Here is a 20,600-nt window from a genome sequence, read left to right as displayed (position 1 = left end):
TTAATTATTATTATTAATAAATTAATTATTGAAATTACAACAGTAAGGCATTGACCAATTTTATTGGACAGCTCCATTTTATTCAATATTCAAATATTAATGGCTATAAATATACAAGATGGCCAGAGGTTTCTGTAAGTGGAGATTAAAGATTTAATCAAGACCTTGATCAGGCAGAATCGTCTTTGTTTGAGACAGAAATAGTGTAGCTATCACAGCTACACTTGACATTTCACATGTTAAGAGATAACTCCTTGTTTACTTCAATATTTGAGTTTAAAATAGACTGACAGAGATTCCCATATATACAGGAATTTCTTTGAGCCTAACCAGTCATAAGATACTGTATATTGATTTGTTCAGAAATGGTAAATTTTGAAGTTTATGCTGTTTCAACTATTATTTTTTTTTTCTTTTTTTGGAAAAAAAAAATGCTTTCAGGATATATATGCATATAATAATTGTATTATAGATTGGTCTTTACCCTTTACATAGGAATATATAGGGAAAATATTCAAAAATCTTCTTCTCAAGAACAGCAAAGCTATGATTGGTCTTATTTATATGGAAGCATCCTCAGGTGGTGTAGATTCAAATTTGTTCAAATCATGACCCCCAGGGGTAGGGTGGGGCCACCATGGACGATCAAAGTTTTACATAGGAATATATAGGAAAAATCTTAAAAAAAATCTTCTTCTCAAGAACAGCAAAGCCATGATTGGTCATATTTATATGGAAGCATCCTCAGATAGTGTAAATTCAAGTTTGATCAAATCATGACCCTCAGGGGTAGGTAGGGGCCAAAATGAAAGTTTAAACTTGTAGGAAAAAAGTCACAGTCAAAAAAAAAAAAAAAATGTAAGCATCCTTAGTTAGTGTCAATTTTGTTCAAATCGTCCCTTTTAGGGGTAGGTCGGGACCACTTGTGCATTTAAGCATTCCAATACTAAACTGATTTTTGCTCTTTTCCTAGCTACAGTGCTCAGGGGAGCGATGTGGCCCCTCAGTCTCTTGTTCATAACTGGAGGAATAGTCCAATCCACACTTTGCAATAGTTGTGTCCCTTTGAGGGGTTAGCCAAAAGTTCAACGGGAAAGAAACAATATTTCTCCTCTTTATGGTACCAAACATTTGGGAGTGCTCTGATGAATCCACTGAGTTTAATTAATGGGTCATCATCATCATCATCATTTATTTGGTATCATATGCCATCATACATAAAACAAATACACATAACTATACATAATCATTCGAAAGACAATATTTGGGAATCCATAAATTTTAAATAGATTTATAAATAAATATTCAGGAAACCATCCTGGGGTAATCAAAACACAAGATGCAAAGATTTTTTTCGAGTCAAATGACGAAGTTACAAACCAGAAAACTACAAAGGCTACTGTGAGGATTCTATGGGTTTTTTCCCAAAAAGGGCGGCCAAGGGACATAACTTTTAAAAAATGTGGATTCAACTACTTAAGATACATGATATCACAACTTGGGGAGCTGTATGATATCACGTACAGGCTGTAAATATCAGTTTCTGTCATTTTGACTTAAAAAAAGATTGGGTTGAATCAGTGCTTATGCCTTATTAGTGAAATTCTGTATAAGATTAAACCCAGAAGTAACAGTTTGATGTAATAAGATACAATACAGTTTATAACTCAGCCCACCTTAACACAAGTATTGGTCACGCTCTGATGATCACTTGTTTTCAAGGTCACAGTAATTAGATCCAAGCTTTTATGTAGCCATTGTGATGCAGTTATAAACCTCCATCCTACAGGTAAATAGTCCAATTAAAAAATCAGCTTGTTTTTTCAATTAAAATACGGAAGATGGCAAGTGGCGTAAATCACAGTAAATGTCGTCTTTGTTAAAAAAATGATTGATGTGGAAAAAATATAGCTGCAGAATTCAATGATTTTAATCTATGTTCGGAAATGAAAAGACTTTCCTCAATTATGGTATGTTAGGACAGCCAACGGAAGAACTCTTCAAGTTGAGAGGTGTGATTTGGGTCAGCATTCGTGGGATGTGCCCTTTGATGGGACGTCAGGACCCCTGATTATTCTCGCATGAGAGCTTTGTTAGTTCAAGAAATCAATATTGCATTGCAGAGCTGAAATATTTCTGCTTTACCATTATTGATGCTGGCTCAGAAGTGGTTGGTGTTTAATGGAAAATTTCTGTCCATTTTAGATACATGTCTGGTGTGTTTTCTAAGAAGTTGGTAAGTATGAAAATCTAGAAAACAGTTTTATGTCTAATTCTTAGAAAGCTAAATTGTCACGTGTAAGAAAATCTGCTTGAAGGATAAAATCGGTATTGGCTATTTATACAGGCTTTAGGAATACCTGATTACTGATGTATTGAATTTCCTTACTTCATTGATGTTCAGAATCTATTGAATATAAGCACAATTATTTCAGGGATTTTAGAATTAATATTTTGTAAATCATCATTCAATAATTCAATGTATGCATAATGTGATTTCTGCAGAACTTATCTTTTCTTCATACTAGATATATTGTTCTAACTAGAATTGTAGTTCTAACTATAATGCAAACTATTAAATAAATGTAAAATTACAATTAAAATTTAATGAAGAGTATATTTTGGATATTAATGACACCTGATATGACAATAATAATTAAATATCCCTTTTATCTAATAAACACATACGTTCCAAAATTTTGGAAATTTGTCATTAAACATGATATATCCGTTTGCTGTTGGTTTCAGATCTGGCTTTCATAATGAAGTGGTGGATATGTGTGGTAGTCTGTGGAGTACTGTGTTATCTGTCTGAGTCCAGACCTCATGAAAAGGTAATGTGTTTACAAAGCAGTTTTAAAAGGCAGGCTAGAGTAACATAGGGCCAAATTTTGAACCTTCATATCATAAAAATCAAATTACATCAAATTATGGTACTTTATTATAAGAATTTGAAATGAAATCTATTTTTTTTTTAACAGCAAGAGGGTGATATATGCAGAATGATTTTCCAAGTTCAATTATTTTATATTTTCATGAAATTTTAGATTATTTTTGCTTTTCGCAACATAGAGTAAAATTTTTACACACAAGGTGTATGACTCAAGGTAAATGTAGGGAGGATATAGAAATCTGGCAAATAAATTCTGTGTTTTCTGAAGTTTACGGAAAAAAATCAATAGAATTATGGAGATTAAGAATTGGACAATTTGTGTATGCTTTATCCCTGCTGATTGATTATGAATTGATATTAAGTTGTCAGAGTCATGTAAAGGGGGCCAGAAAAGGTCCTTAATCAACTTTGTACGCGATAGATATGGTTAAATAAATGATTCTTGCTATATTGAATTTATGATTACAGTAACTGTGATGGATTATTAAGGATATGTACTAACATTTTGATAGAAATTTGCACACAAGTTCTTATTTTATTTTGTTGATTCTAAGCATTTATAGTATTTGATGGAAATTTCTCTGTAACTTTAACTAGAATACAGATACTGTAAACTTGGAAATGTTTCCATGGGGGAAATATTTGTGAATTTTTTTTTATGCCAAAAGTTTCACAAAATTTATCACCACATTAAAAGTTTATTAAAAAAATGAGACATGATACTAAACAACACATTTAATGAGTTCTTTAAAGGAACACTCCAACGCAAACACTTTGTCACATGGAAATTTGCAAAATTTTACCCTGAATAAATATCAGTGTTTATTCACGTAAATGTTGAAAAGAAAAAAAGTCTTGAATGATAAAAAAAAAATATATGAAAATACACATATTTAGGTAAAATAATACCATTTGATGAAATTCTGAATGTTGCAGTTACAGCAAAATGCATCTTAAAAACTTGCATGGTTACTGATAGAATGCAGGGTTTTCTTAACTGAAGACAGCATAATAAAAAGCAGAAATCAATAACTGTAGAAGTTAATGAATAAGTCATTGTTAAAGTTAGAAACATTAATTATTTACATCACAATCTCGGTAGAATAAAAATATATTTAACTTTTGTAGTCTGTAATTTTGCTTTACATTTCTGAGTGACTGTGAGTGTTTTACGCACTACAAAAAATGATATTCAATATCATTTTCTGTAATAAACACCTATAAACAGTGGTCTACTGATGGTATCCGTGATACACAATTACATAACAATGGCACCGCAATGTGGAACATTCCATCTCAAAAGAGCATATGGATCCCAATATAGATAATAACTTGTGTAACAAAAGTTACGCGATCACTCACCCACATACACACAAGCATGTTACTATATCCCCTCCAACTTCATGGTGAGGGGATATTGAATTTTTTTTTTTTTTTTGATGAAATGTTTGTACTTGGAGAAGAAATGTACTTCTTGTAGAAAGTGTGAGATTGTATATTATTGGGAATAACTTTTTTTCAAGAAAGTACCCGATAAGCAGAATTTTAGCGAGGATTCAATTTTGGCATTATTAGTGAGGGTTTTGAGATCACTAATAATTTATTCCATATTGGTTACTATAGATATCTTTCTTGTCATTATAAAATTGCTAAAATTACTTCTCACTAAAAATGCTGTACCAATTTTTTTGGATAAATTGCTAAATTTGTGTCTCGCTAAAAATTCCACTTATATGGTATTGTAATGGATCCCTGTTTAATTGCCTGTGGCTGGTGAAATGAATGTTCAGACAATTGAAAACCAATATGTATACTGCTGAGGTCAATTGGAAAATTATTTAAAAAAAACTCTGCTTGTACAAAATAAACCTGCTGTAAGATCAATATCATACTGCTTGTCACTCAAGTGAGAAACAATATCTTGGTTTGATGGACAGACCAGTTACCCATGCTACATGAAAATCTGAGATCACTTGTTTTATTTATGAGTGTCTCAAGAACAGCAGTGCCACAGTTAATATTCAAGCATTCCCATATAGTGAAGATTCAGTTTTGCTCAGATGATGGCTGATTTGAACATAGTGATTGTGATCTTACATAGATAATATTACAATGACATATGAAAGAGGGGGGGGGGGGGGGGGGTAATGTGGTAGATGTTGTCCATCTTCTATTTGTAAAACAATTTTTTTTTATGCTCCAGAGTTCTCTCAGCTTACAAATTGATATACATTTAAAGTAGTCTGAAAACTAGAATTCCTTATTTGAAACCCTGTAATGGCTGTCAATTAAGACCGATTGTTTTCCTCTTATGGACTTCACTAGATACCTGTGTTGATGGGGATCTCCTGGGTATTTAGCTCTGTCTACAGTCCATTCTGAGGTATTTTTGTTGGAGAGGTTCCCCTGGGTATTTAGCTCTGTCTGTTGTCTGAGGTATGGTCTGGCAGTAGAAGGCTCTCAGAACAATTGATTTATTGACAAAGTTTCATCTTACCTTCTGATTTCCATACAGATGTTGCAGAATCTGAAAGACAATGGAGAGAAAATTCTGTCGGAAAATCTTATGATTAAGTTCCTTTAAGCAAAGATTATGATTGATTGATATATTGATCGAATGTTATTTTACATCCCATTCAAATTTTTTTGATTTTGATGTCTAGTGTACTTGTGAAGGAACAGTTACTGCCTATGTTAAATGCCAAAGGTTTGACATGGCATCAGGAACAAAAATTGAACCCGGCCAGGGCCTCCAAGTCACAAAGGGAGTGCCCAACCACTAGGATACTGTGAATGGTCTCAGTGAGTTGAGAAAAGACAATTAGAATAGAATTCAATACTCCCTCAATTTGATCCTGTCTATTACTTATTATCTCCCCTCCCCCTTCCAAGAAAAAAATGTTGAAGAAGGTATGAGGGCATGAGATTCATTATATTTAGATGTCTGTGCACATTAGGTTTGAATGGAGACGTAAAATGTCGGCTTGACACTGCCTTCCCATTTTACCAATTTGGAAATCATGCATCAACAATCGCCAAGAAAATCTAAAATATTGAGCATTTCAGAGCAATTTTTACAGGGAATACCTATAAACCTATAACAAACATAATCTGAAATTTTCAGTTCGATTGATAAAGTGATTGAGAAAAATCTCGAATAACCCCAGTTTTCAATTTGCCCCTGCATAGTGTTTGCCCACCCATTTTACCAACACTTGTTCAAGACCTATACATACCATGCATATGTATTACGTAAATGCAATACTGAACAATTATAGTAAATACATCAGGGTGAGAATGATAAGTCGTTAATATACACAAAAAATATCTTTTCCATTTTTTTAATTGCTTGTAACGAGATCGAGATTTGTTTTTCGTTGCAAAGTGACACTTTCTTTGCTTCACATTAATTTACTTTAAAATATTTCACTAAATGAATTTTTAACAATCAATCATGCATGTATTCAAAATAAATGTTCAACCCTTTCAAATAAAAAACATTTAAAAAAAAAAATCTTTGATATGCTGCACATTTACTTTAAAAAAATTTAATTACAAATCTAATATCAACTCTCATTAAAATGTTTTTTAAAAGTATGTCAAATATTGCATGGGAGAAAAAGGGAGAGAGCAGTACGTGAGTGAAAAAAACATGAAATATTACATACAAAAGGATGAATTAAAGAATATAAATACTCCTATGGTTGCAGTAAAATTTGATTTTTAAAAAAGTTTGTGATCTGATCTTTAGATCAAAATTAAAAACAAACGAGACATGAGGTTAAGGTAGACCACACTTGTAAAAGATAGGTCATACTATGTACTTAAACCATAAAGATAACTTGTGATTTAGTTTATAACCGTCAATGAAAATTCTCTTGATTACTTGCAATATGCAAGCAATTACTCAAATCAATGATTCAGTAAGAGCATGAGATTCTTATAAGTTTTAAGAAATCTGGATGATCGGATGCTGTTGTTTTACAACGCCTGTACTAAATATCATTCTTCACATTCCCCCCCCCCCCCCAAAAAAAAAATACCTACCTACCTAATCACATCTAAAATGATGGGTCGTGTTACTGCAAAAAAAAAAAATAATAATAATTTTTTAAGGATGGCCTTGGTCATCTATTGAAAATACATTTTACATCTTTGATTTTTTTTTCCTTTACTCTTGGACATCAGCAGGCAATCTGTTGGGATGATTATAATAAGCATGAAGCCCTTTACCAAAATTTTGAAATTCATGATCCCTGGGTTCAGACTCCAGGGTGGTGCTAAGTTGGTCATATATTGAAAGTATATTAAATCTTTGAAAATCTTAATTACTCATTGGTATCTGGAAGACAAACTGTTTGTAAGATTATAATGAGCAGATAGCCCTCTGCAAAAATTATAAAATTTGTCCCCCTGGTCCAGAGATAGGTGCCAGGATGAGGCTTAATTGGTAATACACTGTATATTGAAATTGATCATAAAGTGTATCTTATCTTTACTCCTGAACTTCTAGGAGAAGCTTGTAAATTTGATAATGATTATTGAGTGACCTCACCCTACTGTTAATTTTTTTTTTTCACATGAGGACAGAATTCCAGTTCCAGATAGGGCTAAAGTTGTCATAGCTTGAGGAACTTGTGTTACTCAGGTGACCATCAAGGCCGTGGGCCTCTTGTTTAGAACTGTATTGGCCAGAAGCTCATCAGCAAGCTGTATATCAAATCAGCTAATGCAACTTAAAGATTATAAAACAAGGAACTATTACTAAAATTCTGTGGATATTGTAATCGAGATGTTAATCTTGTGCTTTCTGAAAGTACAAAAAAGCAGGAACTTCTTTGGATTATGACTGCATACCAGGGTTACTGTTTCCCTAATGTCTCCATTATTGGGTTTTCTCTGATGAACCAAGGACAGCTTTCAAAATCAAATTACTATCCACAACAGGTTTGAATCTCCGAGATCACAATGGAACTCAATTGATTTCTTCAGTTTTTTGGATGCTTTTTTCGATTTGTATTCTGTAATTCATTGGATGCTTGTAGTAATTTTCGTTTATCAGTTAATGAGCAGAATTATAAGCATTATGTATAGATTGTCTTTATCTTTACAGAGTACTGTTGCTAGGACATATAAATTTTTACAGGGTACTGTTGATATGAACTCGAAAAATCTATAAACAACACATAAAAGCAGAAGAAATTGATAATATTGTGCATGATTATTTAAAGTTGTCACCTTACTAATGAACATGACCTTGACTGCATGTCCTTGAAGAAATATAAAATCATAACTACTAACATAATTATACAGTCAAACCATGTTATCTTGAACTTGATGGGGCCAAGAAATAAAGAAGATTCAAGATATCCAAGGATTTGAGATGGAGCTTAAAATAAATAAAGAAAAAGTTTCATGGTATTTGAGAAATCAGTGTTCAAGATGTCAACTGTATAATGGTTAAAATGTGTAAGGGTTGAATATATTTTAATCATCTGTTCAAAGCTGTTTTCTTAGCAAAACCTGAGTATCTCATTGTTCAGTAACTTTGACTCTGGGATATGACCTATGAGTTAAGGTCATGACATACTTAAGGGCTTCAAAATTAAATTCTAATTCAATAAAAATGAAGGGTTTACAGCCTGGACTCGATTTCAATATCTCATTGCTCAGTACAGTGATATCTTTGAAATATAACCTTGTGTCAAGGTGAAGACACATCTCTTAAGTCATCAGCAAGGCAGTAACAATGGACTCAAGAACTCATTCCAAACAAGGGCTCCAAGAGTCCAGACACAATTTCAATATTTCTTTGCCAGTTTTTCTTTGACTTTGAATATGATCTTTATATTACTTGCAACCACATTCTTCTAATACCAGGGTGTTTGTATTTACTGGTTTTTGTTTGTCTTTATGCATTTTATTTTAAAAAAGCTTACAAAACAAGTCTAAAAAATCCAACCCGAGTTTCATAGTCCTAAAAAGAAACGTCTAAAAATAGGAAGTACTCTAGCAGATTTCCAGTTTCCACTTTTTGAAAACCTCACAAATTCTCAATTTTAATTTAGTTTCATTAAAATGAATGGCATGCAAACTGCATCTGTTCTTTTTTTACTTTTTCTGAGGACCAATCAATAAGCTGATTCCCAGGACTTCAGTGATAGAGGAATTAGCTGAAGATAGTGTGCAAGAATTATTCAGTTATAAATATCAAATCCATTGGAATGACTGCTTAACATTTTAAGACCACAGGGAAATGACTATGAATTTTTCTCTGTTCTTAATGGCATGCCTAAAATTATGAATGGATCAATAATTTCATGCATGCTTCAAATATTTTTTGTTCAGAGAAATTTCATCCTCCCATACAAATCTTATTGATGAAACATGTAGGTATGACTTATGCCTGTTTACGGCTTTATTGAACAATCCTTTTGTAAAATTGAAAAGCATGGACAAAGGTAATAAAGATTCCCATCTTGGATAGATTGATTGCATGTTGTTTTATGTCCCATTTGAGAATTTTTCACTCGTATATAGATGTCACCATATACCGGTGAAGGGCTTCAAATTTAGACCTTTACTTGGCACTCGAGGCCATTGAGCAGGGAGGGATCTTTATCCTGCCAACGCCTGCGGTGACACAGGGCCTTGGTTTTTAAGGCCTCATCCGAACGACCTGCAACTTTCACTTCAAAGTGCAGAATGCTTGGTGAAGGAATAGTTACTACCTATTTTTTTATCGACTTACCGGTATGTTAGTCGCAGCTGGGGTTTGAACCTGCGACCTTCCAATCATGGAGCGAGCACTCTAGAGACTGAGCTATGGTGAAGGTGGCCCATCTTGGAAGAAAATGATTATAAATTGTTGAATGATCTTCTAATGATTTGTTCTTTAAATCAGTCATCAATAATTAGATATGATAATATATTAAATGTCTGGGAAGCCCATATTTTTTTTTTTACTTTATTTCATAATATTTAAACTGATATAGGGGTATTTAAATAGAGTTTCAAATCCCATAGCTTTTTAATAAATGTAAAAAAGAAAAAAAAAGCCCTAACCCTAGCCCTGTACTTATTGACCATATGAAGTGGGAGACGCAGCATATTTTCCAATCCTTAGCTTTCCATGTCTAAATTGTATAATTCATGTGATCGTCAGCTCAGATCAGCCAAGATTTCCTCTTGATTAATGAGTAAATATTCTCAGCTGAAAAATAACAATTAATCAATGGTCAGTAATACTATGTTCTTCACATCAAATTGTGAAACTTCATTTATCATTCAAAGAGAAACAAGACATCAAACATAAATCATTTCAACTAATGAGCACATATATAATAGTTAAAAAGCAGATGGTTAATGTGTTGTTCTTTATGCAGGCTTTGTTTTAATCACTTATGAAATCCACTGAATGATGATAAATTGTAGCATTTATAGAAGTATTTAGATTCCATGAAGGATGTTTTTTTATTTAACCTCATCTCAATGATATCGAGATGAATTTATCTGCATATCTCCCTTATGGGCATTAGATTCCAGAGTTATATGAGCAGGTCCCAAGTAAATATATTAGGCCTACCCTGGACCAAACTTGCATGGTTCAGATGCATCTAGGGATGCAAACTGCTGGGCATGATTTGGACTAGCATCTTAGTACCAACATTTTTTGGATGATTGAAAAAGTTTACTTTTTCATAATACTCCCTGCTTGAAGAAAAAATAGCAGTTGGTTTATGATTTACATTTCTATGAGACTTGTATTAGCCTGCTGAAAGCCCATTAAAAAGCAGTTTTTAATATAATATAATATTTAAGTCTAAGTGCCATCATCATGATCACAGTAACTAAATCTCTGATGGTAGTGTTTGTATCGATTTTTTTCCCTCTTAACTCTCTTCTTAATTTAAAAACTTCTTTTGAATTAACTTTACATAATATGTGATTTAGTTTGTGTGTTTGGCTGTTTACCTCTCGTTTATTTCTATTAAGGTAGCATGTGGCCTATAGATAATGCATAACCAGATAGCATGTAAATATTCCTCTTTCTTATACATGTATCTGTGGCCTTTACACAATGCATGACCAATTTACATGTAAATATATATATATATATGGCCTATACACAATACATGACTAATTTACATATAAATAGTTCTCTTGCTTATATAAATTGCCTGTACACAATGCATGACCAGTTTACATGTAAATATATTCCTATAGCTTATATATTATATATGGCCTATACAAAATGCATGACCAGTTTACATGTAAATATATTCCTGATGCTTGTATCAATGCATGACCAGTTTTCATGTTAATATTCCTCTTGCTTGTATCAATATTTAATGCATGACCAGTTTACATGTAAATTTTGCTCTTGCTTTAATCAATACATGACCAGTTTACATGTATTCCTCTTGCTTGTAGCAATGCATGACCGGTTAACATGTAATAAAATATTCCTCTTGCTTGTATTAATGCATATCCAGTTTACATGTAAATATTCCTCTTTCTTATATCAATACATTTATATTCAGACATGGTAGATATTCCTCTTTCTTATATCTGTAGCTTATAGACAATGCATGACTAGTTTACATGTAAATATTCCTCAAGCTTATATCTGTGACATATAGACAATGCATGACCAGTTTACAGGTAAAGGGTCAAGCTTATATCTGTGCCTTATAGACAATGCATGTCAAATTTACATGTAAATATTCTTCTTTCTTACATCTGTGGCTTATAGACAATGCATGACCAGTTTACATGTAAATATATTCATCTTTCTTATATCAATACATTTTTATGTAAATATTCCTCTTATATCTGTGGCTTATAGACAATGTATGACCAGTTTACATGTAAATATTCCTCTCTTGCTTTTATCTGAGATCTATAGACAATGCATGTCCAATTACATGTAAATATTCCTCTTGCTTATATCTGTGGCTTATAGACAATGCATGACCAGTTTACATGAAAATATTCCTCAAGCTTATATCTGTGCCTTATAGACAATGCATGACCAGTTTACATGTAAATATTCCCCCCCAGCTTCATGTTTCCTCCATTTCTTTACTTGACAATTACTGCTGACAATCTTACAATTCTCAACTTCCTTAATTGAATACAGACATGATTTTCCCAGTGGATTTCCAGTAGAAAGAATTGATTTTATATCTAGTCATAGACAAGTGACAGATCTGTTTGTATTCTTGATGCTATAGATTCAGAAATTTGCAAATTGCCAAAGCTTTTTTGTGCATGAGGAAATTTCTTCTTTTTCTTTGTAAAGAAGAAATGCAAATGTGTAGAATTTTTACCTTTCTCTGAGAAGATACTGTTAGTCCAAGACAAATAATTTCTGTTAGACAGTTTATGGCAGCAGTTTATAGTTTATAATTTGCACAAAGGATGAGAAAACTTCATTAAGTCTTGCAAATATTTAATATCAGACAGTAATATTACTAACAATATTGAGATATTTGGCATTGGTATAGTAATTTACATTTTCAGCTATGAATTTGAATGTATTGAAGTTAATTATCACTTTTATATTAATTAAGTTGAAGAATGTACCATTATTCATGGAGAGATTTGAATATGAAGCTGATATACAGTCTGTATCTTGTGTACTATAGTCAGAACTTTATAAAAGAATAGCCCAAGCAGTGATCATGGTGGTATAGGTTCAGTATGATATAAACAAAAGAAAGGACTTGCATCCCAACCATTACACATGCAATTACAATAGGGTATAATCCTCATTTGGAAACATAACTTATATAGATTCTGTAAGTGACTCCTCCTTTATTTCATACCAAATAGTCCCAATAACTGCATTTCATGTTGTTACATCATGTACATATTGATAATTCAAGAAATTTGTCTTTTCTTAACAGTTTTGTATTCATATATATACACATGTAGAAATCTTTTAAGTATTATTGAGTTTATTTCAAAAGCATATGGTCTCTTAACACTTAGTTTTGTTTTAGGAATCAGTCATTGATTTTCAGCCCCTGTGATTTGCTGACACATTCTTGTTGCCTCACTACAAATGACTCACGTTAATGAACTCATCCTGCCTGTCTTGTTTTTGCTACAGCAAAAAAGGAAAAAAAAAGGGAAAACAATTGAAGTCAAGTATATGCATTGTAATTTAACTGAATTGGTAATTATTTCTCATGAAAAACATTAAGGAAATCAGTTGTATTAAAATGAAATGAATTGATGAAGAAATATATGGAGATTATTATAATGTACCTAAATATACCAGGTAATTTTTATTGCAATCTTTTGTCTACCGTTGAATTTCAAAACGATTCATCTGAATATTAGGATTTTAAAAGCTATCAAACATAAAAAGTGGAAATATGTAAATATTCTCAGATACATGTGCAGAACTGTTATATCTCCAATTTAGCCTGTTATATAAAGAATGCATGATTTTCTGCTACATAGAATGGGTTGTAATTAATTACGAAACAACAAGCCATAGATAGAATGGCTTGTGACATTTCAACATCTGTATCATTTGACCAATACATTACTGTTCTGTAGAATATCGGTAACAATTCATTGAAATCTACCTCTCCCGAGTAGTGTTATTGGAAAGATTAAAGTGGGATCAATACCTCCAACAAATATCAGGGATATTGGGACTACATGATGATGTCTGCTGATTGATTTTACAATCATCCCAAATAAGTTCATCTCCCCAGTATACTGTCTATGCAGATTTTGATGCAGGGACCTTAGTTTGAGGATTTTTTCATTAATTTTGTGTCTTCATTCCCCTCCAGTAGTTGTACAGATTCTGTCATTTTGTTCATGCAAGTACATTTGTTTAGTAGAATAGCTTTTTTTTCATTGATACATTTTATGTGGATGACCATTCATCTGATCCTTTTGTTATACTGTTTAAATCCTAAAACAGATACATAATAGTTCATAAAAATGGTTTTATTGAGTTGGATTCTATGGTGATACAAATGGAACTCAGTGACTCACCATGAAATGCTGATCTCGAGAGTGCATTTATCCCATAATGGCTAGCCTCACATATAGCTGTGGTGCTGCATGGAGTTAAGTAATGGATACTATAAAAAAAATAAAGTATGAGGCATCTTTTTGTATCTGCTAGTCCCTGTGAAATTAATAAGAAAATTCATGTTATAATTGCATTTTCACAGCATACAGTGCTGGTAAAAAGATTTTAAGGAGGCCATGCAATAGAAGAAATTTGAAACAAATGCCTTCAATTTATCTCTAAAATGACAGGCTAGAGGAGACATGCCACAAAAAATGTTTTTCATGCAAAGATGAACTGAAATATGGCTCCAGACTCCTAGTCAAAATTACAGATCATCGATATATTTGTACCCTCAAATTGTAACACTTACCAGCATAAAAGGTGGAAATATCCACTTGTTCAGCATTAATTCCTTCCAGACTTGCTAGAGGAGACATGCCACAAAAAATGTTTTTCATGCAAAGATGAACTGAAATATGGCTCCAGACTCCTAGTCAAAATTACAGATCATCGATATATTTGTACCCTCAAATTGTAACACTTACCAGCATAAAAGGTGGAAATATCCACTTGTTCAGCATTAATTCCTTCCAGACTTTTCCAGAAAGTTTATAATTAAAATGTAGAAATTCATGAAAGTATAATGACTGGCTATTAACAAGCACATGCATATTTTGTCAGCACCGAGTATATTACATGGGAAATTTTTTTTTAGTTCAATACCGATAACTATTATCACAATTTAACATGCATTATGTATTTACAGAAACATGGCACCCTGTACAATGACCCTGGCTACATTGGTTACTGGAAACCTCCTGTCAACAAAATCTATGTCCCCGAAAAAGAAACAAAAACTTCAGAAACAAAGGGGGACAAATCTGTTGGTTTGAATTTACATGAACATGTGCACTCGGAGAAAGGAGAGAGTCAAAAATCAACAGAAAGGAGTGATGCAAAATCTACAACATTGGATCCTAATCACCAAACACAGAAAGAGGATGTAGAAATTGAACATCAGAAGAAACACAAAGGTAAAATAACCAGTGTAAAACTGACAATTAGAGATGAAGGAAATCCTTCTAAATGGAGTGATCAGATGAAAGAATTTATCAGGGAGGTTTATGGTAGTAGGCTACCTTATACAGAAACTGATGTTGTATTAGACGATGACATCGGAAAAGTCAAAGTAACAACAGAAAACACAGTCAAAGAAACCCAGACATCACAGACTAAGGCTAAACCATCAATAACAACAGCCAAAAGTCTCCAAAATCTACCGAAAACAACACGGAGACCCAAAACATTGTTAAAAGGCAGTGGAAGAACTGAGAAAGAAGTGAGTAATGACTCAATGAGAAAAGTTATTGAGAAGATTCAGAATGAAAGGAGTACTGAAGAACAGCCAGAGACAGCAACTAAAAAGGAACAAAACAAACAAACAGAAAAAACAAAGGCAAAAAAATTACTCAAACAGAAAGATAAAGTCTCTGGTGTTGTGTCAGGTCAGAAAGTCGGAGGGTCAAAGGTCAAAGTCTCTTCTACCACAGCAGCGCCCTCTACCAGACCAAATCCTCCTACGACCAGACCTACTCGTGTGACTCCTGTGTCAGAGAGGAAAACACAACAAAGGAAAACTAAGTACATCTTGTCCAGACCTCATGGTAAGTAGGCTTAGTTTGAAGTTTCCCTTTCCAGTATTCCTTTATATACAAATTTTAATTAGAAAATAATGAAAAATCCAGTGTCTTTATGCCTCTTCGTGGGTAAGGCTTGGGTAGATAGCAGTATTTGTGATGTCTATTTTTCATCCCTTTGTCTGTTCATCAGCACCATGGACTTAAATTACCTCATTTTCAAGGAAACTGTTCAAAATATTATCATCAAAATTCACACACTGATACCAGTATATATTGCTAAGAGAAGTATAATTGTCAAAATTTTGTGACCTTGACCCTATATTTGACCTTGTGCTTTATTTGTAATATCAAAAGTGAGATTGTACCAGTTTATTAAAACTATTATTCGCTTTGAAAAAAAAACAAAACTTATCTTTGAAGACAAAATGAAGTGATTTTTATGCAAGAGGTCATGCATAGATTTACTGCATATAAAGAAAATGAACCTGAAAAAGTAAGGTATTATTTAGCTGTGTGGATAGGATAAATTAACACTAAATAGTACATGTACATAGATACCAAACTACAAAAGGTATAGTTTCTGCGTATAAAAACAACAAATGAACTTTTTTTCCCCTTTTTCATACCAAAAATAAAAAGTACTACTGGATTTCTTTTCATCATGTTCATATTAATATACAACTGTACATTGGCTGGGCTTTTATTTCCTTATATGGACATATTTTTCTGGTTTACTCTTTTTTGATTAAGTGATATTAATTATGTATTCCATAGTGCCCTGTTCATCAGATGGTGACTGTCCCTCAGGTAGAGTCTGTCACAAGAGGTCCTGTGTGTGTGGTGACACTACCCTCTGCTCTAAGCATGCTCATGCTGTGTGTGGATCCAATGGGGTGGTGTATCCCAGTCACTGCGAACTCCACAGGCATGCCTGTCTGGAGCAGAAACACATCAAGATTGATTCCGGGGAAGCTTGTTCCAACCATCCGAAACCTCCACAAATAGCCCAGCAGTCTGCCAGGAATAACTCAATAGTCAGAGGTGTGTATGCTCCAACATCAAATATGCCTGTACGTCTCAAAGTTATGTTCTCATGAAGATGATGTAACTGTCTTACTTTTTTTATGGTTGAGTAGGTTGGTTTATGGTAATTTTTTTAAAGCATTTCCATAATATCTCATTCCTATGTGTTTCATTCAGTTTTTGACATGATAATAATAGGTTATCCAAGAACTGTGCCAAGACTTTTCCCTCAAGACATGCAAAAGATATTGGTTAATTTTGTGAAGTTTTTATGACTGTGGTATGGGGTTCTCAATTTTGATGTACTCTAGTAATGAAATGGTAATTGCTTGTCAGTTGTGAACATGTTCAATTTAAATATATTGATTATATCATTTATCTTACTAATGGGTATAATGGGTATAATTTTTTTTAAATTAAGCGGTTTAAAATAATATTTGATACATCGAAGCTGCTTAGACAAAGTTAATCAACTATGGAATTACTATAAAGAATCAGGTGTAAGAAGTAGTATTCTATATTATATTACAACAGATTAAAGATATCAGTCAGCTCATCCTTACTGGTTAGAGAGCTTATGAGCCCAGACCCAAACTTGGTCATTGTAACCTGATATCTACTGATGCACCCAGAGTTGTGTTATGTCAGTAATGAGTCATGTAATGAGTCATGTTCCTAATTATAACCTACATTTGTGGATGAGTGACCAGGTTCAGTTTTGTAGGTGAACCAGACTTGTTTGGATTATCCATGCTTGGATGAGAACATGAGTTGTATGATTGCTTCAGATAATGAACTAAAACAATTCATACTGATCAGATTAAAGATGTAGGAGTGGTCGTATTCTTTTATAACCGTTAGGCCTAATTTGACCAAACTTGCTTGAATATTAAGGATGCTTAGAGGCAGCCATGCCATCGATATTGTAATTAACTGGATCATATAGTTCAGTTCTTGAGCTTTCCTTAGTTTACTTAAAACCTTTGGCAATTCTTTGACTTGTATTGTTGTACGGACAACGGAATCTCAAAGTTTTTCACTGTGAGGAATATTTCACTTCAGCATTTTAAATAAAGCTACATGTAACGTTGCACTGAAAAAACTGCCCCCCAAAATGTCAAAAATCAGGTTCGTTTAGAGTAATTATGACTAAATTGCTTGACAGAGTAGATGAAAATGAAAGATAGTTTATTAATGCAATTGTTGGCAATTCTATGAGTACATGCCACACACAACTGCTGCTATGAAATGGGGCGCAGATCCCAAGATATCATACTGTTGCTGTACACTGTATTGGAGTTTCCACTGCTTACTGTCCTTTCTCACTGGAGGTAGGGTTGGGCCACAATGGACGATCAAAGTTTTACATGGGAATACAAAGGAAAAATCTTCAAAAATCTTCTTCTCAAGAACCACTGGGCCAGGAAAGATGAAAGTTATGTGGACACATCCTCAGGTAGTGTAGATTCAAATTTGTTCAAATCATGACCCCGGGGTAGAGTGGGGCCACAATGGACGATCAAAGTTTTACATAGGAATACAAAGGAAAAATCTTTAAAAGTCTTCTTCTCAAGAACCACTGGGCTAGGAAAGATGAAAGTTATGTGGACACATCCTCAGGTAGTGCAGATTCAAGTTTGTTCAAATCTTGACCCCTCAAGGTAGGGTGGGGCCAAAATGGAAGATCAGTTTTACATGGGAAAAAAATATTTAAAAATCTTCTTCTCAAGAACAGTAAAGCCGTGAATGGTCATATTTATATGAAGCATCCTCAGGTAGTGTTGATTCAAGTTTGTTCAAATCATGACCCCAGGGGTTAGGCTGGGCCACAATGGATGATCAATGTTTTACATTGAATATACATAGGAAAAATCCTTAAAAATCTTCTTCTCAAGAACAGCAGAGCAATGATTGGTAATATTTGGTAATATTCAATAATATGGAAGCATCCACAGGTAGTGTAGATTCAAGTTTGTTCAAATTATGACCCCTGGGGGTAGGGCGTTGCCACAATAGAAAATAAAACTTACAGGAAAAAATCTTTAAAAATTTTCTAAAGCCATGATTTGTCAAAGAAATATGGAAGCATCCTCAGTAAGTGTAGATTCAAGTTTGTTCAAATCATGCCCCCCCCCTCCTATTAGGGTAGGTTGATAGCACTTATAAAATACTGAGCTCTTAGCCAAAGTGCTCAGGTGAGCGATGTGGCCCATGGGCCTCTTGTTTAGTAAAACATAGTAAATACTTGGGAAAACAAGCACCCAAAATAAAAAAAAAACAATGGGGTGGGACACTTTGAGAAAGGCAGGCGGGGATGAGAATATTATTTTGCTTATTAATTTTATCTGGCCTAAGTACCATTAAAACTGGTTTCATGAAAATTATTTTAAATTTTTTAAAAGTGTGACCTTGAGATCTTCTGATTTTAAACAGTGTTCCATTGCATTGGGCATTTTAGAAGATTCCAGTTGACTAGATTACATATATAGCCAGATGTGTTTTATTTTGGATATGAGATCTGCATGTGAATAAGCTCTATAATTGCTAGTCATATGGGGATAATTCCAGTCCTAACATGCTCGGCAGTTTACATTTAGGATGCTTTATTGTTTTGTCTGCATGTGTTGCATGTTGACTCGGGGGACTTGGTTATTATTGATGATTTGTGAATTTTTCCCATGATGCAGTGAAAGCTGCACAAAATGTATCACTCCGTCTGCATTCATTCATTATGTATCATATATGCATGTATTTCATCGTATCATTGCTTCAGTTTAAATCCATTTATCTTGTCTTTGTCAGTTCATATTTTAGTGAAAAACATAAGCACTGTTTGAAAGGCACTTAAAAAACGATAAATAGGTACTCCAGTAGAAGTGCACATACAGTATTGAAATGTTTTATATGTGTTATTGTCTGAAATGTTAATTAAGTGACTTTGTTTACGTGTTATACATGTAGGTATCAGATGTGAATATCAGGTTCATGAGAAACTAGAAGGGGTACTTTGGGGGAAACAGATAGTAACAAGCCAGGCCAGTTCCTGGGATCTCTGCCTTGATCGCTGCGAACAACAGGCGACATGCCTTGGATTTGAGTATGCCACAGATAGTGGTCTGTGTGCAGTCTTTGAGAGGGGACAGGATGTGACCTATTGGCCTAACCCTAAAATGACTTTCTATGAGGTCCTACGATGTAGACACATTCCGGGTATATATTAGTGTGCATATCATCTTTATTTTTTCCCACGTCCATTTCCCCTCTGCACAATTTTTCTTCTGTACAAATTAGATGAAGTCTTTATTTCTACAATAAAAGTTTTTTTTGAAGTACATTCACATTTTCCAACAGGCATAGTGTATATGAATGGTTTATATTGTCAGTTTTGACATATAGAATATACTGATATTGTCATGATATATGTCTCATTGTCTGTGTTTGTGATCTGTATTTGTGTTGTGCATGTTTTTGGTGTATATCTTTATGCATTGAATGTATATGTATTTCAGATATTGGGATTGAATTGAGAGGGCATTTTAGAAAATATAAAATATATATTTCATTGAGTTATGTACTGTAAATATACTTTTTGTCCACAGAGTCAAAATTTAGTGGAATTACAATTTCTGTTCAATCTGCGGGTAGAAAATTACATGCATTTCTTAGATTGCCACTATATCATTATGCCTTAAATGTACTTTAAGTATGCTGGGAGAAATTTCCATGGAAAATTTGTGACCATGTTCATAGCATTAATTAATACCATGCGGAAAAAATACTTCTCAGTAATTTTATTTATTAACAATCAAATTAAAATTAGATGTTCCGAATCCACTACCGCTTCTCAAACATCTAACAACATCCCATTCGGGGTCACGTCAGAACGACCTTTCGATTATGAATAAACATAAAAATTTTGGCCAATCAGATTCAACCTTCTGTATACAATTCTAAAATTAGTTCCACGGCTACATCTTTACATTACTGATGCTCAGTAGAC

At 33.4% G+C, this 20,600-nt stretch overlaps 1 protein-coding gene across 3 annotated transcripts in view; it reads left to right on the top strand.

Annotated features, from left to right (window-relative positions):
- LOC133200693 (follistatin-related protein 5-like) overlaps positions 1–20,600 on the top strand; it is a 42,146-nt gene that overhangs the window by 2,796 nt on the left and 18,750 nt on the right. Inside the window, exons 2-6 of one of the 3 annotated variants that reach the window (XM_061336458.1) lie at positions 2,206–2,236; positions 2,749–2,834; positions 14,704–15,601; positions 16,352–16,618; positions 19,562–19,810. In XM_061336458.1, the coding sequence (XP_061192442.1) occupies positions 2,763–2,834; positions 14,704–15,601; positions 16,352–16,618; positions 19,562–19,810 (1,486 nt within the window). In that variant the 5' untranslated portion in view covers positions 2,206–2,236; positions 2,749–2,762. Of the gene's footprint in view, positions 1–1,893; positions 2,237–2,748; positions 2,835–14,703; positions 15,602–16,351; positions 16,619–19,561; positions 19,811–20,600 lie in introns of those variants that run through there. The other 2 variants (XM_061336459.1, XM_061336460.1) reach the window with 2 other exon arrangements.

The sequence above is a fragment of the Saccostrea echinata genome, unplaced genomic scaffold, assembly GCF_033153115.1.
Source record: "Saccostrea echinata isolate AGI-Se365-2 ecotype Australia unplaced genomic scaffold, CSIRO_AGI_Sech_v1 ptg000041l, whole genome shotgun sequence".
Lineage (NCBI taxonomy): Eukaryota > Metazoa > Mollusca > Bivalvia > Ostreida > Ostreidae > Saccostrea > Saccostrea echinata.
This window is presented reverse-complemented; position numbering and strand designations above follow the sequence as displayed.